The sequence below is a fragment of the Volvox carteri genome, assembly GCF_000143455.1.
Source record: "Volvox carteri f. nagariensis unplaced genomic scaffold VOLCAscaffold_42, whole genome shotgun sequence".
Classification (NCBI taxonomy): domain Eukaryota; kingdom Viridiplantae; phylum Chlorophyta; class Chlorophyceae; order Chlamydomonadales; family Volvocaceae; genus Volvox; species Volvox carteri.
The window spans coordinates 1103890-1127962 of NW_003307585.1; the positions used below are offsets into that span (position 1 = coordinate 1103890).

A 24073-nucleotide genomic window follows, 5' to 3' on the forward strand; every position below is an offset into this window, starting at 1 on the left:
TGTGATTCCATGGCAGCGGGGATGCGAGGTTTAGGTGACAGCGTTGGCCTTCAAGAATAATTTCCGTATGGATTCTGTTCCTGCAGGGTGCGCCCTTTAACCTTGCTAGGCATCCTTTCCAGTACGAGTACATAGTATAAGTCGATTTTAAGTGTGAAATTGCGCCATGCCACTCTGTGAGGGAATAGTCAGCGGTGCATGGTGCCGTCTATTGCAATCCGTACTGTGGCAAGCATGATGGCTTTCTGCCACAAGACATTACATTTTTAACCGCTAACTTGAAGAAGGAAGAGACGCAGTATTGCTTAAAAACTAAAACTGCAGAAACCTCAGTATTTGCCCCATGTCGGTTATAATTAGTCAATAGCTAGGCAGCAAAAGCTTTCTATAAGTTATGGAAAGCGTTTTTTGCTGCTTCCGGAGCAAATTTGTCCCGCTGGTGGAGTTTGGGCAGGGATGCTCCTCGTCGCAAGGAGCCCAGGTGTGCTGAATGGGCTGCGCTAAGCAATAAAGTTCTCTACGTTTCTTACCATTACATCATATCATTTTATAGATGATCTATGGTGCTGTGCGCTGCAGTCGCAGGACTTTCTTGACGTGTTGCAAGACGCAAACAAAGCGGCAGACTGGAAAGGCGGTGGATATGACTGGATGCAACGCTGCATGTTGCAGTTGGATGTCGCGTCCCGTCTTCTTCATGCTTCCATTAGGTAGGCATATGGAAGCGAAATTATTCTTAAGTACATGCATGACAAATCGGAATGCACATACCTTCATTATAGGAATGTGCTACCCTAACGCACGATGCCTCTTGACTCTCATTGCAGACTTTACATATCTAGGGAGGATGGCAAGTATGAGCTTCTACTTGTCAGCACCTCCGGCGTCCAGAGCGCTGCTCTGCCTGGTCCAGCCGTTGAATGCCGCGGCGACAACCCAATCACATTAAAACCGGCTGCGATGCCCGAGGGCAAAGGAATATCTGCCAGGAGGAATCAAACAGCAAATCAACTGGACATCGACAGCTCATTTTTCGAGCTCAAGTGCAACGATGCAAAACGGGGGTCGAGAGTACAGTATCTTTCCTCTGGTAACGCGAACGCCAAGTCAATTGCACTCGTGCCGCTTTCCAGCGGCGCAGATCGCATTGGTTTGTTGATGTTGACACCCGAAGGCCACTCGAAGCGGCGTCCAGCAGGCGCAAATGCTCCAGGGAACGGTCACATACGGGCAACAGAAGATGAGCAAGGGAACAACGATTCCTCGAGCGATTTTCTTCGGCGCCGCGAGCAACAGCTCGGTCGACTAGGCATAGCCCTGTCGTTAGCCCTTACCCCAGATCTGCCCTCCCTGCGCTGCCTCGCAAACTCCCTGGGGAGGCTCTCCGCAGCCGCCAGCCTACGTGAGACCCTCGCGGAATTATGCGATGTGGTGTCGTACCATGTACGACAGCGATTCCTGCTGGAACCTGTCGTACGTGCGGCGCTCGTGGCGGACGCTGATGCCACGACAGCATTCATGTTGGGCCTGTCGGGTGCACCGTACGGCTGCCACTACTCGCCGAGCCGCCACGTCGGCCAGCCGCCAACACCGCATCAGGCACCGCAACAATTACCAATGCCCCTGACACCCCCATCGCAGTCGCTGCAGCAGCAACCATTCCCGCCGCTACTACCGACGCCGCAGCAGGAGCGGCAGCAGGGCCTTGCGTCTATCCCCGATGATGCGCCGCCGAATGCCCTGCCAACCTTTCTTCTCCGAGACCTCACCACCACACCCTGGTGGGGTCTTGGGTCGGGGGTTCACTGGCGCGGGGGGTCCGTGGCTATGTGCACGCCATGCAACCTGACTGACATCAACAGTGGCATATTCCATGTTTTTACTGCAGCATTGAGGAAAGCGCTCGCCGTACCCCTCCGCCATTCCTAGCTAGCACCCTACCTCACGCACTGCGCCAAAGCACCCTCTCATCCCTTTCCCCTCATCCCCCGCTGCTTTCGGACAGGGACCCCACATCACAAAACACACCTCCCAAGTCCAGCACTGAAACTGGGGGAGACACACATGCGGCCTCTGGCCCTACCTCCATTGCTCATGGCGTCGCTACTGTTCCCCAACCCAGCAGTGGAAGATCACCGCCACCACTTCCGCAGGGGTGTAGCAGCGAAGCTGAGGCTTCGGTGTTGGGGTTTGAGGGGTTTCCCCCGGAGTGCAGCGACACAGCCGCTGCCGCCGTCAGGGATCTGCAGCCGCAGTTGTTGCATCAGCATCATCAGCATCATCAGCATCATCAGCCGCTGAGGCTCCTGAGCCCCGGATGTGTGGCGACGGCCTGTGAGGCGGCGGGGGGGTCCTTGGTTGCCCGTCCCTTCCAGTTGTCGTACAGCCTGCTGCTGCGACTGCAGATGCAGCAGCCGCGGATGTACGGCATTGCGGTGCAGGACTGCGCTCGGTTTGTGCAGGTGAGTTAGTGCAGAGGACTTGGCAGGATGGGAGAAAAAAAGCAAAACATAAAGTGTGTGCTACACAAACGTGTGTCTCCTAGGGTCCGTAGCTGTGGGTGGGTGGGTGGGTGGGTGTTATAGGACTGAGTAGAAGTGCAACGAAAAGAAGTAGAAGAGAGGGAGGGACCTCTTACGGTGACAAGAGACTATCTTGTTAACACCTAGTAACAAAGAAATCTCCGACGAACCCAGGCTCCTACCTACCCTATAGGCTATATAGGAGCCCAGGAAATAACCGCCACCGCCACCACAGGAGGATCGTCGCCACCCCAAGCCGCAACCCCCGGGCCCCTTTTCACTTTTTACTTTTCAGGACGTGAACCAGCCTTCCCGAGACGTCTGTCTGCTCATGGGATCCTCCAGTTCATTGCCTCCTGTATCCCAACTGGCCAGCGTTCCAGCTGATTCATCTGGCCAGCCGGGGTCCTTGTACGGCTGTAGAAGCTGTACGGAGCCCACTGCTGCAGCCGCAGCAGCAGCTGCTGGCTACGGCAACGGCGGCGCCGTCAAGTCCTTGGTGCTTGTGGGTATCGATGCCGGCGACGGCGTGACTCTGGGTTTCTACGTGTGCTTACCCCACCGTCTTCCGGGGCAGCTGGTGGAGGCGGTGAAGGACAGCTGCCAAAACCTGCTGAACAGAGTGAGTAATGCCGTACATATCTGTATGTCTGTTGTGTATTTATCTCTATAATAATTATGTGTGGGAAACAGGTTGGGGCATTCGTAGAATTCAAGTTATAAGGAAGGACTCGAGGGGCATGCATTGATGAACCCCCTAAGGAAAATCCAAAATGCATCTTCAAAGTAAGGGCCCTGCGATATATTAACAGGATAGGAACCAACGTTTTCTGGTCCTGCTAGCACGTCATGCCGGGCGATCAAGTACAAGCAGAATGTACTCATGGACTATGTCCGTGGCCATCCCCCATAGCCAATAACATAATGCCCTGCGCGCGAACCCCGTCCCATCATTTTTTTATCCGGCTTTGCTTTGGCTTTGCCTGTCGCGATGTCTGTTTTACCAGTTTCCAGCCGTTGTGCCGCGCTCTCCGGCAAATGTTCAATTATGATGTACAAAGGTGAAAAAAGGTAAAAATACCCCCCAAGTCAATACGCCATGCCCCACGCTCCTAAACACAGCCCAGCACGTTCCCCCTACTCCTTCCAATTACCATGCCTTTCGCTCTTCATCTTTTTCCCCCTCCCTCTCTCCCCCTCTCCCTCTATCTTCACATTTATAAGGTGCTGTGCCGGGCTGTTGTTCCCAAAATGACCTCGGGCGACTTCTCCAGCGAACTGGGAACGCTGCGGCGGGGCGCGCCAGGCGCTTTCGCTATCGTACAGCCGCCGTACAGTGGGATGGGGAGTCACCTCAGCGTTGCCGCCGTCACTAGTGGCGGCGGCACTGTCGCTGGCGTCAGCAGTGGCGTCAGCGGCGGTGGTGATGGTGGCGGTGGTGGTGGCGTCGGTGGCCCGTATCCCAGTAGTAGTCGGGAGCCTGCTACAGTCGACGTTGGCACGGGCACGATTATGAGTAGTTCAGCTCTAGGCAGTGATTTGACGTCCGGCGACCACCGTACCGCGACCAGCACTACCATCGGCACCAGCATTATCTCCCCCCAGCCGCTGCCAGTGGTATCGTCCACTGCCGGCGCCGGCGGCGGCGGCGGTGGTGGCGGCAGCGGTTCTTATGCCGGCGCCAGCCTGGCTGATAGCGCCCCGCCGGGTGGCGCTGTACTGCATAAACCTACGCGCGCAAAGCCATTTGCCAGCTCCCCCGCGACCCGGTCCCTACTGGCGCCCCTGGAGCCCCTGGACGGCAGTGGAGGCGGAGGCGGGCGACGCGGTGGCAGCGGTGAAGGTGCTGTCAGCCTGGGTGGTGGCGGCATAGGCTCCTCGCCCGATATGCCGTTTCATAACCTCTCCATCTCATCGCGTTCGCGGTCAGCCACCATCATACGGAGGTGCTTCCGTACGGTCATTGGCCTGACCGGTGGCGACGTCAGCTGCGGTGGTGGCGGCGGTGGTGGCGGCAGCGGTTCTTATGCCGGCGCCAGCCTGGCTGATAGCGCCCCGCCGGGTGGCGCTGTACTGCATAAACCTACGCGCGCAAAGCCATTTGCCAGCTCCCCCGCGACCCGGTCCCTACTGGCGCCCCTGGAGCCCCTGGACGGCAGTGGAGGCGGAGGCGGGCGACGCGGTGGCAGCGGTGAAGGTGCTGTCAGCCTGGGTGGTGGCGGCATAGGCTCCTCGCCCGATATGCCGTTTCATAACCTCTCCATCTCATCGCGTTCGCGGTCAGCCACCATCATACGGAGGTGCTTCCGTACGGTCATTGGCCTGACCGGTGGCGACGTCAGCTGCGGTGGTGGCGGCGGTGGTGGCGGCGGTGGTGGTGGTGGTAGCGGTGGTGGTGGCGTCGCCTTGGCGGCGGCGGCGGCGGCGACGGCCAGGACCCCTAGCGACCGGCAAAAGATGCCGGTGGGCGACGGACGCGTGCCGAACACAACCCACAATGCGCACGAATTCGCCTTTCTGCCGTACCGCAGCCCTAACGTGGACGCGTCGTTATGCGATGGCGGCAGCGCCTCCGCCGGCGACTTGTTGGTGCAAATGACGGCGACGGAGACGGCGGCGGCGGCGGCGGCGGCAGGGGTGCATGCAAACACCGCTGCTGATACGGACCTCTTTCGGGACTTGCTAACCAGCAGACAATTCGCCAGCGGACCGCAGCCGGTGGTGGCATCAGATCAACAAGCTGAAGTCATCCGCCGCGCCGCATCAGTGATTGTCATATGCGACGTCGGGACGGAGCCGCTTAGCAGCTGCCAACAGCAGCTAGGTGCTCTGGTAACTAGTGTACGGGACAGCATCACGACTGCCGCCGCCAATGCCGCAAATGCCGCCGCCGCCGCCATGGCTGCTGCCGCTGTCGGGGGCGGTGCCTTTCTCTCCTTGCCGGATACGGCATCGCGGCCTTTACAGAGCGTGGCGGCGCATTTGCGTGGCGGCGCCGACGGCGCCGGCAGTACGGCGACCCCGGTTATTGCTGACGGCTGCAACGCTTTGGTGGGGGTCACCAGGTACGGAATGCGATGTACGAGACCTTGACGTTGTACAGACACACATACACAGATAAATGTCAGGTTGGGGGGGCAACAAGGCGTGTCGGAGAGAGAGGGAGAGAAGAAGGTGAAAAGAAAAGAGTGAGGGGGAGAGAGGGAAAGAAGAAGGGAGAGAGGGAGAGAGAGAGGGGGAGTGAGGGGGAGAGAGGGAGAGAGAGAGAGTAGTCAGAGGCCCGGAGCTGCCTTAAAAGTGCAAAAGTGTGAGGTTATTTTAACAGACTAGAAAAAGCCTCAGGGAGACGGCTGCGTCCACCGGGCCCTGTTCCCCTCTGCAGGCATACAGCTCCTGGCTATCAAGGTGGTTGGGGCCACAGCCACACCACCGGCATTACAAGTGCTGCTGCTACGGGTGCCGCCACTGCTACTGCCGCTGCCATTGCTGCCGGATTTGGTCTCGGAGCCGCCCCAGCTGGCAGAACCGCCACTACCACCACTACCATCACTTCCCCGGCGGCGTTATTGCCACCCTCACAACCACCCCACCAACAAATGTCAATGTACGGCATTGATTCTGAGGATGCTGACGTGGCGGATCTCCAGCTGGTGGCCAAGTTGGGGCAAGGGGGCGGCGGGTCTGTGTTTCTGGGCCAGATGGCGGGTGGGCTGGAAGTGACGGTTAAATTGCTGGAGCTTCCCTCCGGGTTTAACGTCGAGGACTTTGTTGACCAGCTTTTGGCGTGGCCGGCGGCGGAACCTCGGCAGCAAGCGCGCTGTGGCGGCATGTTGCGGGAAAACTTCAACCTTCAACGGCATGCAACAGCTGCGGCTGCTACGGCTGCTGGTTTCGGAGGATCAGTCGGAACTTTACCTAAGGGCATAAGAGCTGGAGGAGCAGCACCAGCACTCGGAGTGTCAAGTAGTGGTAACACGAATTTTGGTGCCGTACTGGCAGCGGAGGCTGTACGGCAACAAGTCCGTGCACAACGGTCGCTGTTGCAGAGCGCTACGGAGCTTGCAATGCTGACGTCCATAAGCCATCCAAACATCGTACAGGTGAGTGAGAGAACGAAAAATGGCGTGATAGGGTAGATGTTGGAAAATAATAGGTGTTGAGTGCTTGTTGGTTGCTGTTGGGCAACGTTCGGAACATCGGAATATGTGAGTGTACATGGCACCGGGTTGTTGCATGCCTGCCACCAACCTCGCGGACCTGTACTGCAGGTGTACGGCACCTACAACAATGTGGTTCTGGTGACTTGTACGACACCCGATGGCGGGACGCCTGTGTATCAGTTACGGCACCACTGGGAGGTACTGCAAGAAGAAAAGCTGATGGGGCCATCATGTGAATCCAGCACGGGCACTGTGTACGACAATACACGCGCTGGTAAGCGTGCTCGCTGACGTGGCGAAGGGAAAGTCAGGGATGCCATCATGCCACCGGGGGAACGGGAAATGAGGTGAAACGGGAAAACGTTGGTCCGGGATTAGAAGAGGGGAAGGTGGGAAGGGCGGTAGGAGGCAAGACGACCAAGCCATGTCCTCATCCTTTTTTTCACATCACACAACAACCTAGGGCACGAGGCATAAAGACAAAAATGCGTGAACTCCACGCTGGGGCTGGGGGGCTGAAGCGCAGGGTTTCAGGTAGGGCTATATTAGCTTGTCCTGGCCAGCTGCAATTGTCCTGTCAGGTTGCCTAGCAGCACCGTGCGGGTACCCCTCCACCTCCATCTAAGAATCCCTCTTCAGTTTTCGACTGTTTGTATCCATATCCACTTCCACTTCACTTCCACTTCACTTCCACTCCACTTCACTTCCAGTTCACTTCCACGTCCACTTCACGTCCACGTCCACTTCCTGGGTGAACCTATTGGCTGTTCCTGTCCGCAGAGTACTCGCGAGTGTGCAGCGCCGTATGCATGACGTTCTGCGATCTGGGATCCCTGTACACGGCGCTCACTCAGGGGGCCTTCCCAAACCGGATGGGAGCGGTAGCAGCCACGGAGGCAATGACCCACGGGTCGGATCAGCGTGTCATGGCGGTGACGTCAGCAGCGCTCCCGGCGATGTCATCCGCGGCCGTGACGGCGGTGAATCCAAACATCTCGGAAGACTCTGGAGTCCACATTCTCGCGCACATGAGGGTGAGAGGGGCAGGGGGGTTGAGTTATCAACCACACGGGAAACGGAGTTTCAGTTCTTTCAAGACCCGAAACGCAAAAAACACAACTGCCGTACACACACGCACACACAACACCGCCATCGTCAGCACTTCTTAATATTTGTGTTGTGAAGCAATTATGACATACATACACACATACACAGAAACAACACACGAAAACACATATACACTTGCTCTCGAGGAGGAATTGGGGTATGGCACCCGGGTGTGAGTCCCCTTCGGTTCCCCTAAAGAAGAGACGAACTAAAGAAGGGAGTGAATTAACCCTCCTTTGGCGTGCCTTTCTTGTCTGGTCGCCGCATAAAGAGTGCCTGCTGCATTAATATTCTTGACTTACGACTTTACATCAACATTGCCAACATTGTGCAGTTGCAGTGTCCCGCCCCTCATTCTCTGAATCTGTTAGGAACAATTACCGCACTGGACAGTCCAGACTAGGCCATTCCTCCGACAGCCAAGTGGCACCTCATCCTGCCCTTATCCCTTATCCCTCCCTAGAGCCCTACAATGGGCCCCCTTCCCTCTGGTCCTCCTCGCTCTCCACCTACCGTGCCCGCCATGTCCAGACACCCCAACACACACCTCCAGACCTGACAGGTCCCCCTTGCGCGCCTCCCACCGGCGCCCTTTTCCTGTCCTGCCGTACAGTCCGTGTACTTGACTCTTCTGGAGGTGGCTCTGGCACTGAGGTATCTCCACGGCAGAAACATACTGCACAGAGGTGCGGGGGAGTGGGTGGACGCAGGAGGGGGAAAAAGGGGTGGAGGGCGTGTGTGGGTATGTGTGTATTGGTGTGTTGGGGGGAAGGGAGGGGGAGGGAGAGTTACGGGGAAGGAAGGTGTGGAGGGGGGAGGAGAGGTTGCACGCCTCCAAGAGCTCAACCCAGTGATGCTGGGTGCCGTATGGCCCCTCGGTTTACCTTCTCACAAACTGGGTTGACCTAGTCCATACTGCATGCCGGCTTCCCTGGAGCCGGGGGCCCCCGTTGGGTACTACTTCCTACCCGCACTTGCGAAATGGATTTCACCTCACCTCGGCCCCCCCGCTTGGGCCACGAGACCCCGGCAACTCTCCTCCTGGTTCCGAAACCCCCGGCTCGCTTACACCCAAGCCCACACCTAAGCTCCGGGTGGGTCGCGCCCTGGGGCCCGTTCCCCCCTGCCTCATCCTCTTTCCAAAACTCTCCCCCCGGCCCCGCACACCCACCCGCACACGCGGGGCCCCGTTGCCCCCAATCCACAACTCCTTAAAACCAATTAAAACCCTAAAACCCGCTCTAAATTCCCCCACCTAACAGACCTCAAGCCCGGAAACATCCTGCTCAAGTCCCGCAACCCCACGCGGGGCGACCCCCGGGGCTTCACCACCAAGCTCGCGGACTTTGGACTCGCGCTGGTGATGATGGAGGAAGAGAAGGACGATAAGGACAGCGTGCACCGCCACCAGCAATCCGTACACCGCCGCCAGCAGCACCCCCAGCAGCACTGCTATCACCGTCAACAGTCAATGCCGGCAGAAGGGGGAGGCGGAGGAGGAGGAGGAGGAGGAGGACTGGGATTCGTTCCCACTGGCTCTTGCCTAGGGCCTCGTGGGCCCCTTGCCAACACCGGCAGGCGTTACGCCGTACAAGACCAGGCTTGCGGCACGTGAGTACGTACGGCGTTGACCAACATTTCGCTGCTACCCAACTCCAATATCGTTTCTTTCAGGCTTATCTTAAAGGCTATTAACATAATTTTGTACCGACGTCCTCGGCAATAAAGGATATAAAGAGGAAGTCAGCACTGCCCATGTTTTGTATGGAGGTCATGCCATGCTGGGAAAGAGCCAGCTTTTCCTATTCCTATGGTCATGAGAGTGAAACTGAGGGGCCCGAAGGCTGTCCGAAATAGGTTGTCGAAGGGGGGGGCATGGGGGGGGGTACTTGGACGGATAATACCCCTCTTAAAGATCAAGAGGGAGGTAGACGCCAAGGGGGGGTTGCTGTGCTGCCGCGGCCGCAGTCGCAGCCGGCGCTGCTACCCCCTTACAACCTCGTGAGGCAACGGCCAATCACCCAACACCTAACGGTCAACTCCCAACTCCCAACTCCCAACTCCTGCGTGCGCCCACCAGAGTGGACCACATGTCCCCCGAGGCCTTACGTGGCAACGGTAAGATAATAGGATGCGTGGTTGGTGATTGCTGTTGGTGGTTGGTTGGTTACACACCGTTATGCTAAGGGAGAGGCAATTGCACATGGAGGCCGGCCTCCGCCTCCCTCGCAGCCCTTTCCAATACCACCTCCTCCTCCACCGCATAAAACCCCCCCGCAAACCCCACACCTGCTCACCATCTTCCCGCTGTTCCGCATGCACTTTCGTACGTGCATACATACGTGCATACATGCATACGTAACGTCGCCCTTCCGTATTTACCCTCCAGTTACCCAACCATTTTGCCATGCCGCCCTCCGTTATCAAGGCGGCAGCCCCTCACCCTCCCTCATTGTTATTGCTGTTATTGCTGTTATTGTTGTTGTTGCCATTGTTGTTAGGCTCCCGTCTCACTGCCGCTTCGGACGTGTACAGCTTCGGTGTGGTGATGCTGGAGGTGGTGACTGGGGCCCGGCGGCCATTCGGGACCCTGCCCTCGGACCGCATAAGCCGGCTGGTAATGGCGGGAACACGACCGCTTTTTCCCGCCTGGGTGCCAGCGCAATACAGGTGATAAGAGTGTGTCTACGAATGTATGTATGTATGTAGGTAGGTGCGTATGTGTGTACGGATGTATGTATGAAAGAGCGCGCTTTTTATTATGCGTTTGTGTGAGTGTGTAAGGGGCCTGCTGGGTAGTGCTAGCCTGTACGGCCGTACACATTGGACGAAGCACGTGGACCGCGCGCACGGCCGGCACATAATCCAGTCACACGTGATACCATGTTCCTTTCCCAGTAGTACATACCGCGAGGAAAGAGAGGAAAGAGAGGAAAGAGAGGAAAGAGAGGAAAGAGAGGAAAGAGAGGAAAGAAGGCATCGCGACATGCAGCATGCACATATACAACACAATTTTTATATCTCCGTCGTTAAGTGCGCCACAGCAGCTTGCCGGCGCACATGCACATGCGCTCGCCCTCGGGGAGGCCAACCAAATCCTCCTCCTGGTTCCTTTTCACCATACATACATCATCCGCCGCCCCCGTCCCCGTCTCGTTGCCGCCTCTCCTTGACGTCCCGAGAACCCCTTTCCTAAATCCTAAACCCCCCTTACGCACCCCCCTACCACTTACTCCTACTACTCCCCTTACTTTACCTTCCCCCCCCTTCGCAATACATTAGGTCCCTGGCCGAGTCATGCTGGTCTCATAACCCGCATTTGCGGCCCAGCGCGGCCCAGCTGGTGGTGGCCATCAGGGACCAACTGAACAACAACTACCCGCCACAACCGCCACAACAGCCACAACAACAACCGCAGCCACCACCATCAACAGCCGCAAATGTGGCGGTAGCAGCGACAAAGACATCGCGAGCATTGGCAAAGCCAGGAGGAGGAGTCAGTAATTAAAATCAGGCAACGTAACAGCAGGGATTAACGGGGGCTGAACGGGCGGGTCGTCCCGGCAAGGCCCTGAAGATTAAAAGCTTCTGCTAGAGGTGCTAGGAGCTATATTTAGGTATCAGGATGCATGGGGCACCCTGAAGAAGACAGGTCTTTCTGCGCACTAACGCCCGTCAGTCGCTTTTGGACACCTGTACGGGGGGGGAAGGGGGGAGGGGGGTGCGGCAGGATCCGAAGGTTCCAAGGTCCGAAGGTCCGGAGATTTTCTTTCCTTAGTTGGCAACTCGCTTCGTTTGCTTCGGATTGCTGGCGGCAGAAGAACGGTGTCGCCAATCATCACAGTCCGCGCAGAACTCTCTTATAAGGCTGGGCGGTTGGACAGCGAATCCGTCCAGGTAAAGCACAAAGACAGGGTAGCGCCTTGTACGGCGCTCATGTTCGGCATGCACCTGCAAGACGACCAATAAATACATGGAATGGAGGGAGGGAGGGAAGGAGGGAGGGAAACCTTTCCAGGACATAGGATTTACTGCTGAACATTGTACTGCACATGTACTGCATTTATGTGCCCTCTGGCAAAGTAAGATGCATGTGGGGGGTGTGGAGTTAACCACAAACCCACAGGACTGTACACAGTGCCAGGGTGGACGACTGTGCGACGCGAGCACGCAAGCCGAGATCCATTGCTAGTGCGAGGAAGAGGCGAAGAGTGTTTACATTAATACATTAAAATTGGCTTTGGAGGCGTACTCCTCCGTGATCCGTTGACGCTGCCTGTGGCTGGCTGGATCGGCTTGGGAAGGTGTGTAATCGACGTGGCTTTTGGGAAGGTGTGCAGCCGACGTGGCTTGGAAGGGTGTCGGCCACTCGTGTTGGCCATTCATTGGGGATGAGGTGGCCGCTGCCTAGGAAAGCCAGATGGCGGGTGCGTGAGGAAGAATTATTGCTTGCCTGGATACGATGGCCGCCCACGCACATCGGATGGTGGTAGGGTTTGGTTGGTGGTAATAATGATGCATGGCTTCTGGCTGCATTGAGAAGATGTCTGGGTGGATATGGCTATGGCGACGAGGGGAGGTTGTTTTGTATGTTGGGGTCGACGCACTGCTTGCTATTAACCAGCAGCACTGCTAGATATTTACATAACTGATTTGGGCTGCTTAAGAAGGAAAGGTCTAATTAAGCTATATGGGGAGTAAGAAGAAGATATGATGAGGCAAGATGATGAGGCAAGAGAAATGGAGTGCGCCGTGGCGACACTGATGGTGGTGGAAAGGAGGGGTGAGGTGATCTATATGCTACTGTTACTGTATATTCGTACAGTTCATCGTACAGAGCATAAATGCTATATAGCATTAACCATGTACCGAGTACGTACATATAGCAGCCGCAGCACTGCAAAGCAAGGTTTATGTACACTACCGGGGTGTACAGTGTGCGAGCCGTCGTGCAGCTGATATGTCCGTGGAGGGTGGGGACCATACTTCGTTCTGAGCTCCCAAGCGAGGCCGGTGGGTTCCACGTCTCACCGCCCAAGGCCCAACTTTCTTGGGGGAAGTTGCTAATTAGTTGAGATTTGGTTAGCGGTTGACTGAGCGATGGCGTGCTTTGTGGCGGATGGAAATCCATCGAGGAGGTCCATGCATATATGGCTTTGCTGTGTCTGTGTGTCTGCATATGGCCTCCATGCATATTCACGCATCTCTTTCTTCATCATTCATGCTCCATCCGCCGTTCCTTTTCCTTTCTATCTCCGGTTTCCTGTTTTCCTTTGCAAGCCAAATCGTACCTAGCTTTGCGTGTGTGCACCGGCGATGCTGTTGGAGATGTTGTGATCACTTTCCATGTCACTGAATGGAAGCATTATAACCGTGACCTTACAGGGGTGATTGTCGCACCTGATAGGTGATGTAGCCCTAATTATATCTGGAGTTACGACTGGAGAATTTATCTGATGGAACAAGCGCCCGGTGATATATAGCGCTTACTTGCACGTTACCTTGCTTACTTTAAAGCAAATCTTTTTATAATTCATAAAAATCTGACTCCAGATAATTCTCTTGTCATTGACAAGATACTTTTAAGGTTGGGCGTGCACTGCATGTCATCTGCAGATTTTGCCGCTCGGCCCGGTTCTGATCTTGTACGGCCTGAGATGATGTATATGCTGATGGTCCTGCATAATTTGTATGTATATCATGTCTATTAATCTATGTAAAGTGCTGCTAGAGCGTGTGATATGTGTGCGTGTGTTACATGGGGTTGCGTGACCCCAAATACCTGTAAAACTACCCATACAAGCTGAAGGCCCAAGGGCAAAAGACCTGAACGTCTAAAAGCCACGAAAAAGGAAATACCGCATGCGGAGCGGGATAAATGAGCGAAAGGATGGATCTTATTACAGTGGACCAGCCGGGCTTAAAACTAGAGATCCAGACCAGCCGCTACCCCCCTTAACATGAATTGTGTTCTGCGTAGAGACCATCCAGCAACGTCGATATGTCGGGAAATGCCTCCTCTGACCTTTTAAGCAAGTTTTTAGTCTCATTCGTTGTTGGCCGAGGTACCTGCTGTCATATCACGACTTCAAAAAAGTACCAATCGCCGGATGCAGATCCCGTGATAAGCCCTCCGGGATACTACACCTATCCCCCCTCTCGCATTAAAGGGTGTCCTTGACCTAGGTCAACCTTAGTCCACATCAGGGTCCCTGTGTGATGGTGTGTATACCTGTACGGCACTCACAGGATAGCCATGCGGCTAGTAGCGCCGCTGATAATATCGCTGCCCAGTGCCCCTACGGCTTTCCCCGCCCGCGGCTTTCCCCTCCCGCGGCGAGCCGAGCCGCCCAAATCAATAACCGTGGCCTCCGCCTCCTCGATACGCGTTTTCCTGGTTTTCCAGCCACCACCGATAGGCAGGTAGGTAGATGGGTGACCATGCAAGCTAACCCGCTACATGACCGATACATATTTGCAGAACATTCTAGCGGCTAACAAATTCTAGGGACTGACCCGTGGGTCAGTTCAGGACTTGCCGTGACCCACGCACACGGGGGCATCTATATTATGTACGTATTCGCTGCACAGGGCACCTGCCGTGACAGTCGCCATTCCTCCAACAGCATCAACAGGAGCAGTATTAGTAGCTACGGATTGACGCACGGTTCCCGTTGTCAGTTGCCGTACGGCCGTACTCCCAACCACATGCCGCCCTTGACACGTATGACTACGGATTGCACCAAATCCAGGGAAGAGGCCGCGGCGGATTTCTTCCCTAGATCCAGATTCGGATCCAGATTCGAACCCCATTTTGGATCTGGAACCAGCTCCAGGGAGGAGAGCAGCGCCGCCAGAGTCATCTTGGGCATCAGGAACCATGGAGAGCGAGTGCGCCGGCGGACGAAACAGGGACGGGAGAACAGAATTAGTTGACGGTTATTGCTGGCGGGAAGTTGTTAGGAATATAGTTGTTAGCTTTTGGTGGGAAAGAGGCTACGAGAGGGAAAACTGTTAAGGGAAGCCAGTGGCTGATGTTCGTGGGAAGGCAAAGCAATAGAAATGAAAGGAGGGGCGATCTCCGGGAAGGTGGTCACCGTGAAGGTTCCCTTGAGCTCCTTGTTCCTTGCCGTACACATGTAAGCACGTGCATGGCGTACACAGATATGCACACACAACAGTAGGTAAACACATTCCAGGATATTGCCGTACAACCCCGCGTAGACGTCCTTCCAGTTGCACCTTCACGCGCACGAAATGGCCATCTAAAAAACGCACACAGACACATACACGCACACGCATGCACACATACATACACACGCACACACATGCACGCGCGCACACACACCGTCGCCAAGACGCACATGCACGCATGCGCATAAATATTGCACATACATACACCCGGGGAAACGGGGAAACCCTAAGCAGGTGGCTGGCAGAAGTTAAGGCCTGACTTCTGCTCCCGGAGGTTCCGGGTTCAAATCCGCCTGCCGAACCCGCGATGTGTGAAGGGTGTTAAAATTGGGAGGTGGCCCTCCATCTTGTGGACGGTGAAGGACATGATTATAGCAATTTGCGAGCTGGCCAGGAACTTAAGTTGTGGCGCCGTTGATCCGCTAGATTTGGTTGGATGCTGGTGGTGAGTTGCTGAACCCAACGAATACATTTTGAAGTCGGATGGGGTGAACGGATCAGGGCGCCCCTCTAGCCTGCTAGAGGGTAGAGCAGGGAACTGCCTCGGGAAAGGGGGCCGCAGGTGAAGCTATAACACCCTGTAACAGCATACATACATACATACATACATACACACATACATACAGTTACCTGCATATTCAGCAACGAGAAGTTGCGGCCGATGCAGCCCCGAGGGCCCACACCGAAAGGCAGGAAGGCATTGGGCTGCGGGGCGTGAGGTGAGGTGAGGTGAGGTGAGGTGAGGTGAGGTGAGGTGAGGTGAGGTGAGGTGAGGTGAGGTGAGGTGAGGTGAGGTGAGGGTGAGACGCTCCTGGGGCCCCGATCCTCTGCATCATCATCAGCGGCCTCTCCGTACAGTACAGGTTAGGTACGATGCAAAATTCGCAGATGTTTCTAAGGCGTAGATACAGACACAGACAGACATACACATACACATAACCCACAAATAAACAAAAGGCTGCAGCAATGCCATTTCCCTCTAAACGTTCGCCAAGTCTTACAAAACTCACAAACTGATGCTTTGTCTTTTCCTTGGCACTTCCCCACATGTGCCAAATGTCGGATACGGGCCGCGTACAATGTCACAATATTTGCACCGTTGATGCTGCTAACTAATGTTGTTAACAAGTTATTTATGGCCTCATGCAACGGAAGTAAACTGCCTCGCACCTGCCGTGGCCCCAACTCCTGTGCGGACTGACCCGCGGGCCAGTAGGCGTGCCGCCAGGCTCCCTCACCCATCCAGCGCTGCGGCAACCACTCGTCGGGTCGCGGCCAGATGGCGGGATGGCGGTGCATGGAGTACAGCGACACGACGACTGATGACCCACGGGTCACTTGGTAGCCGCTCAATACGTCGTCCTGCAGTTGGTAGTTCGATGCAGCGGTTGCGGCAGTGTTGTTACTGTGGTGGTTGTGGTGGTGGTTGAGCAATGCCAAGGCCGGAACAGATAGCAATATTGGAAGAAACGCAAAACCCTAAGTAACCAGCAACAGTACAAGTCAAATGATCATATAAAAAGAAGAATAACGGTTGGCTAATGTATTTATACCCTCATGGAAATTTGCCAAACGCATAAAAGTCACTTCATGATCCCATCCGCTCTCTGCATGCCGGTATGTATGTCTGTCCGCCTGCTCGTCCGTCCGCCAGCCTACATTCTTAGGGAACATAGCCTACGTCAAAACACAGCGAGGATGAGCTCCAACGTGCATATGCGTGTATGCATGTCCGTATGTCCGTCTACTAAAAGTACATACACCTATCTGCCACGTGCCCTCTCTGCCTGCATGTAGCCCGCGTGTCCATCTATCTGCCTGTCTGTCGGTTTGTCTGTCTATCTATGTCTGTCCACCTCACTGCCTGCATGTTTGTTTATTGCTCAGTCCTGCTCTGTTGTGTTACAGTAGCTAAGTCACCAGCCGCTAGCTTGGCTGGGTAGGAACAACGGCTTGTGAAACCTCCTTCCCAACACCAACCCATTGTGAAAGTTGCACTAGTAGCCGATAGTAATGATAGGCCGATCCTCCTCAGCAAATGGGGCCCCGCCGGTGGGCGACCGGGCATGCTGATTGTTGGAGGCCGCCTATCCAACACGAGGAAAAAGCTGAATCCTCCCTAGTAGATCGTTTTCCTAATTGGGCATCAGGAAAAAATCTTTCACTGGACGCGCGTGTCTCTGCTACTGAGCGTGGAAAAGCCCCATTCGTAGTTTCCGAGCAGCCATTATCAGCCTGAAGGCAGCAAGAGAGGCTTCTGTGTACCCATTCTAATGAGAAGCATGGCAGTAAGAGAATGTACACGCGCAGTGAAGTTGTGGTGTACGGGTAGCACTGGCGACATGGAGCAGTAGTTAGTGTTAAACCAAAGTGTCATTTGCAGGCGCTCATTCGATCAGTCTGGCATACAGGTGGGCATGCATGCGATGGCAACCTGTAAGAGATTCATGTGTGCAAGCTGGGTAGGAGAGAACATTAAAATCCATAGACCGTGCTGCTGGAGTGTAAAAGTCACGGAGTTTTCCCCATGCTGCAGGAACTAACGGATCTGTTCGGATGGTCTGACAAACTGCTGGGAGGGTGCCTCTCTATCGGCCCCTGTAGAGTCTCTTGTGCCTGTAACCCCTTGGGGTGTAGCTGTTGGTTGCCGACCCTTACTCGTTCTCTCAGTGGTCAATCCAGCCATTGCCGCAGTGAAGAAGAAATCGGAACTCTTATCACAAGAGACTGCTGGCCCATATCTGACTGAAGCACAGAGAATGTGTACATCAGTGCCGGCCACATCCGGCCTCCTAAGTAGTCGATGCACAAGGTCCAGGAACTTGCCGAGGCACCCTCACAGCAGTTTGTCGGACCATCTCTAAACAGATCCGTTCGTTCCCGGTGCCAAACCAATGCGCCTGTGCGACCCTGCCATACTGGGATGTATGCATGCAGCCTTCTTCCACACACCACGGCAGTTCCTTCACAATAACTACTCGCCTATCTCTACACTCATACTTCGCTTTGAGAAGTCGAAGCTTGTCTGTCTGTCTGTCTATGTCTGTTCGTCCCCACCTGCTGGGCCAGCCGGGTGATCTCCGGCAACGCGGGGTACAGTCGCAGCGTCTCATTAAGGCAAGCGGTCAGGAAGGGCAGTCGCCGCTGAACAGCATCTGACTGAAGCTCCCTCACCGACCTGCCACCCAGCACCTCCAGCACCTGCACCGGCAGTGGCAACAGTGGCCGTGTGCACACACACTCTCTCTCACACACACACACACATGTACATACACACATATGTGTGGGACAGAGGGTTCATATCTTCACCCTGTGGCTGCAACCTGGCAGACACTGCCATCCCCGGTATTTCGGGGCACCCTCATCCAGTCACCCTAGCCAACTTCTCAGTGGATCGCTCAGGTTCAGCACCCACTACTGGCATCCAATGGAATCTGCCAGATCAAGGGGGACTCAACTTCGTTCCTGGTCAGCTTGCAGGTCAACTTTATCCCAGGTCACCACTGTCCATCAACTAGGGGCACTTCTACCTTTCACCATCGGAAGGATTTTCAACCCTGACAGGTCTCGATCCTGGAACCTCAGGGGGCATCAGTGTGTGCTTTACCAGTAATGCCTGACCTATATTTTATACACATATACACATACACACATAGATATGTACACATACATATACACCCCTACACATCTACGTACACATGTGCATGTGCATGCGCAAGCATCTAAACAGACATGCATGTACACTCACATGTTTTCTATGGATGAGTCCCAACATCGCAATACTCTGAACCACAGCTATAGCGCCTGCTGGAGTATACTTAGCCATACAAAGGTGCACAAGCATAGATACGCACACAGCAGATGGAGATGGAAGTGCATACAAACACCACATGCATACACACAAGGGGAGCAGTACACGGGCACACCTCTGCTCTTGCCGCCCTTTGCGCCTCAGGACAGTGAGCCAGGTGGTAGGCAGTGAGAGTGAGCGCGAGAGCACTGGTGTCTGTGCCGCCGAAGAACATGGTGACTAGCTGTGAGAAGGGAGAGGGGGGAAGTGGAGAGGGGCTGACCGGCGGGAATGGGTTTTCTGGGACTGGTGGGGACGCAGTGGATTTAGCTGCGCAGCAGAAACTGGAGAAGAAAGAAAGAGAGACACAGAGGGAAACACAGAGACAGACAGACAAACAGACAGACACACAAAAGCCAGGTAGCGGCACACGAAAGGCAATGCAAGCAGGAAATGGCGCAGCGGGAAGTGACACAGCCAGTGTTTTTTTCATTTTTGCCCGTCAATTTTCCAGTCCGAACGGAGGAATAGGTTTTTAGTCGCGGGAATAAAAATATTCCTAATCTGTAAGGCGCTGGGAGGGGGCTCCGCCCCCCCAGACTCCCCCCATGAGTTACAGTTTAGTTCGTACAAAAGCCGGGTTTGGGGCATGTCGCAACATGCACACACCACAATCTCTTCAGAAAGGTGTCTCTTACACGCCAGGAAGCGGTGCGCACTTAGGCGCTTTGACAGGAAGCCCGATTGCACGGGCGACTGCTGATCCCAAGGTCTTGCAGAGCCCAAGCAAACACAAACCAGCAACCCCTACTCAAGCACTGATCGAATAGAGAATAGATCATCTTTGCGCCACAGCGTGTGGGGTTAGGAGTCTTAGCTGCAGCGCCGTTGGCAAAAGCGACCCCGGCGACCTCGACACCCGTGTTTCCTGGCCCATCGCGATTTTGTCCATATGGCGAACGTTGACGTCTAGCCAACTCGCTGTTGACAACCGGAGTGGCGTCATTGTCGTCGGCGGGCTGCAGCATTGCGTTCACATTGCCTACGACCTCTACACCGTCTTCATCAACGTCGCTAATGGCTTCAGTGAAGTTTAATGGCCTGCCACGCTTTGGGAGCTTCGGATCCGATTATTTTGCAGCGTTTGGCCCGGTCAGAAATATTCCTCGTTGACTCGCAGGTGTGACCTTTCTAACAGTATCCATGGCATTGAAGTGCTATGATGTATGTCTCCTGTAAGATTCTAGCGGCTTTGCCCATTTTTGGCTGGAGGAATGAGCTTGTACGGACCGTACGACCGGATCGGAACAGGATCTATTCCTAATTTCCAGGACAACGGACATTTTTTATTCCGAATTCGGAATTATTCCGCAAAAAAAATCGCTGGACACAGCGCGGTCCCTTAAGCTTCGAAATCAATGTGACCATGTCCTGGAAAAGGACAACGGCCCCTTTTCCTCACTTCGATACCAACGCAACAACGGAGGACACGGCCCCTTATTTCGCGCCAAAACCAATGTGACAAAAAAGGACAGGTAGCCAACGGAGCAACTTCCTTGTCATGGCAAGAGCGATCTGCAGCCCGCACACTCCATTACCTGCTGTGCTGTCCCATCCTTTCCTATTCTCCCAAACCCGCCGTACGCTGCCGTACGCTGCCGCTGGCCCTCAACTTACCTCGTCCCTAATCTGCTTGTCGGTTATGCTGGACTCAGCAGTAATGGCAGTAGCAGCTGCATCATTACCACCTATACCTACGGCACCAATAATGTTGCTGCTAGCAGCAGCATGCGGGCAATCACCCTGCTGTGCAGCCAGCTGATGTGTTGGCTTAGGATGCCGCTCTTGCTGGTGTTGGTGCTGCAGCTGCTGCTGCTGCCGTACTTGCGCCTGCTGGGCTCGCAGCAAGAACGCCAAGAGATCTCGGTCCCCATCCAACACGCCTGTGTAGGGTGGGGGCCAGACAGGCAGGCAGGACCGTAGGCAGGCATGTAGAGAGGCAGGCTGTCGGTTGGTTGTGCGGTTGGTCAGGTGGGGAGGAAGAGGGGCCAGTGGCGGGAGGGAAAGTGCATGAGAATGCAGTCACGTATCAGACACAAAAGAGTAAAAGACACCACCGGTACACCCTTACGCCCGTATACCATTGCCGTACCGCGTTCTCGCCGCCGCCGAATTATGCCATACACAAGCTCATCCAGCGTGGCAATGTTGGCCATATACTTGTCGTACCCCGGCAGCAAATGGTCTGGTATGGGTAGCTGCAGCAGCAGCCACAGGGCTGCATTCTCGATGTCCGTGAGTACGGAGATAAGGTCGTATGGCACAGTCTCGGTTGCGGTGGTGGACGCGGCGTTGACGGGTGCGACAGCTGCAGATAGTTGGGATTCGTTGGGATTCGTTAGTGCTTGATGTCGTGCGCGTGGTCGTTAAGGCACATGACCGGATGGAGGGTTGTGAGCCGTCGTGTATAATGACTGTGCTCGACAAAACCCTTAGTATGCCAAAGCATAAACGGTGTTAGGGTGGGCCCGATGGCGAATAACGAGTTACAGAGACGAGTGATAATTATATTATCAACGAATAAGTATATGAGAATAGTGAAGCGGTTCATCCTCATTACAGTTGGGTTGCCATGGGCATGTCGTACATACGTGGCACCACACATGCACTGTCGGGATAACCAACCATCTGGCGCGAGCAGCTCAACCACCCGCATCGAAAAGGCAGGATGGAGAACACTGGCTGAAGCAACAAAAAAGATCGATCATGCTCCCGCCTGCTTCACCCTTTGGGAAGGTCACACGACCCTCCAAATCCCCAGAACACGCCCATTTAATACCAGCAGTCCCTGTGACCAGCACAGGGCACCCAACTGGCGCCCAGCAAAATTGCAGACGAGGTCCTCACTCCTACATTCAGGCACGTCTCCATAGTCCTGAGGGCCGCGTCACCCAGCGTCACCCGCGTCACCCAGCAAGTCACACAGCAAGCCCATGAACTCCTGCAGTGCCGACAGCTGGTCTATTTCTGGAATACCACTAACGTCCCTGGGCAGATCAGCAGGCGGGGACCGGTGTGCTTTGCATGCTGTGCACTGGATAGGCGGGCATTTAGATCACTGGCAAGCATCACATCCTCCCCCGACTGCCGCAGCTCGGAAATATCTTGTTGGATCCTCACAAAAGCAGCTTCCGCTGCTGCGGCTGCATGCGGTGCATTACTTGCACCTCCGGCTGGGTGCACTCTGGAAGTTTCGGGCACAAGGTAACAGGCCCCCACCAGGAGGCTGTTTCCTGACAGAAGGTTGACACGTATCCACAGAACCTCACAACCTGCAAGATTGTTGTTACAATGGCAACCCCATGGGAGGAGGTATCACGCACGTAAGGAGCAACCCTGCTGTAGTCAGCATGTATGGCGTCTCCTGACCTCTGCACCCACATCAGGCGGAAACCTTCAAGGGACACGTCACTGTCTGGCACTGCATCCATTAGGTGTGCTTCGGTAGCAATGACGAGATCATGGCTAGTCACAGAAGACTTGATTCCGGCACGGTCAAGCTTAAAAACACCTGCTTCCTTCAAGTTTAAAACCCTAAACACCCTAAAACCCTAACATGAATATTCCACAACAAAACCTTCAAACCCCTTGGACCTCGGCTCGTGTTCTCCTAGTCATCCACTTCAGCAGGCAGGTCTGCGATCCTGTCAGCAGTGAACTCGCCAGCCTGGTCATGAGGCCAGTTATCCGCTCTGCCGCCCTGCATGTCCCTCCCGGCTTCCAATTGTTCCCTCATTAACCCCCAGACCTTGCCGACCAGATCCCGCCACGGCTGTCTCAATCCTGTTCCTTTGCACTCCTCCACCCTGAGGCGGTAACAAAGCTGTCAATATCCATGGTGGGGCCGGCAACAAAGCTGGGTCTCGAATCATGAGGTGCTGGTGTCTGGTTTCGGGTCTGGTCAAGCCTACCAGGTGATGCTGAGTACATACTGGCTCTGTGCGTGGGTACTTGCCCCCTTTCACCTTTACTACGCTCAGTGAAGCCAGGGGGGTTCTCGGTTCTTCACCCCCAGCTGTTGCCTGTAAGGCTGCGAAGCTGGTGGTGGGGCTCCTGATGGTGACGCCATTGGCATGGGAGATGGTGATGGCGGCATGTTCACTGCAGACTGCGGACTGCTGAAGTCCCAGCAGCAGCAGCAGCAGCAGCGGCAATAGTGCCAAGAAGCGGTACTCTTGCCATTTGTGTCTCTGCCACCGACAGCAGTGCCACCGCTATCAGTAACGCTGACTCTGCACCACCCACGGAAAGAATATTCACAGCATTGTCATCATGCTCGGCATCCATCTCTCCACCTTCTCCCACCCTCTCCACCGTCGCTGTCGTCGCCACCATACTGGCTTGGGTCGAGCACTGGTGCGTGCCTGCTCGGTCTCTTCTTGTAGTACAGCTCGGCCCCGTTATGCCACATGGGGATCCACTGCTTCACCTTAATCACCTGGCCATAGCCTTGACCTTTCAGCACACCCTTCCTTGATGAGTAAGTCATCTACCCGAAGACCCAACCTTTTCAGATCAGGTGCGGCTTTGAAGTATTTTACCCGGTCCTTCCACCTGATGTCAATGAGCCAGCTCTTCATGCTGCGATCTGGCCTCTCAGTGCGAGTGAGGAGACCGATGTCAAGCGTGGCCAGGCCCAGCTCGGGAAGGCAGGCCTGGATGCTGTCCTCATCGTTGCTCCTCTCGGATGATCATATAATGAGCCGGTTTGACTTCACATGGCATTCCAGAAATAGAAATAGAAATAGTAGAGATGCACATAGTATAGAACCAGCAGTGCTGCAAGCCGCCAACACCCGTGGTCCTGCCTTGCTGAAATTTCTGGTGTAATCCGACCTCAAAATTGCAATACAGAATGGACAACATTTATACAGAGTACCTGGCAAGAGCGTGGGGCAATCCAGATGGCCCTATCACTGCTGGCATGCTCCTAGCCATCTATGGGGACTTCAGGAAGCTCGGAGACCAGGTGCTCCATCTGAAAAATGAGCAACAACTCCCCCACGTGGAGATCATCGACTTCCAGGGCCAGGTCAGTAAACTGGAAACTGACCTGAGCGGCATCACGATGGATGCCCGCTGACTGATCAGCAGCAATCGGTTCTTTTATTGGGACAGCATCGTTATCACGACCGATAGGAACAAAGATGAGGCCAGCATCCAGGCCTGCCTCGCCGAGCTGGGCCTGCACGTGCTGGATATCGGTCTCCTCACTCGCACTGAGAGGCCAGATCGCAGCA

The 24073-nt window shown here is 55.0% G+C and overlaps 3 protein-coding genes across 3 annotated transcripts; 1 reads left to right on the forward strand and 2 right to left on the reverse strand.

Annotated features, from left to right (window-relative positions):
- Positions 1–394: 394 nt before the first annotated feature.
- On the forward strand, positions 395–11297 carry VOLCADRAFT_95261 (uncharacterized protein; the record flags this gene model as incomplete). Its single annotated transcript, XM_002954340.1, has 15 exons — positions 395–481; positions 580–710; positions 828–1781; positions 2006–2462; positions 2818–3144; positions 4128–4801; positions 5054–5587; positions 5905–6622; positions 6791–6956; positions 7463–7716; positions 8403–8475; positions 9052–9400; positions 9870–9907; positions 10291–10459; positions 11072–11297. The coding sequence occupies 15 exons, from the start codon at positions 395–397 to the stop codon at positions 11295–11297; spliced, it is 5157 nt and encodes a 1718-aa protein (XP_002954386.1).
- Positions 11298–15604: 4307 nt separating this feature from the next.
- Positions 15605–18121, reverse strand: VOLCADRAFT_35136 (uncharacterized protein; the record flags this gene model as incomplete). Its single annotated transcript, XM_002954410.1, has 4 exons — positions 15605–15688; positions 15791–15831; positions 16222–16345; positions 18041–18121. Coding segments are annotated over 4 exons (330 nt in total), but the record flags the coding sequence as incomplete, so codon positions are not given.
- On the reverse strand, positions 18041–23322 carry VOLCADRAFT_118738 (uncharacterized protein; the record flags this gene model as incomplete). Its single annotated transcript, XM_002954411.1, has 5 exons — positions 18041–18184; positions 18910–19017; positions 20451–20716; positions 20926–21141; positions 23139–23322. Coding segments are annotated over 5 exons (918 nt in total), but the record flags the coding sequence as incomplete, so codon positions are not given.
- Positions 23323–24073: the final 751 nt, after the last annotated feature.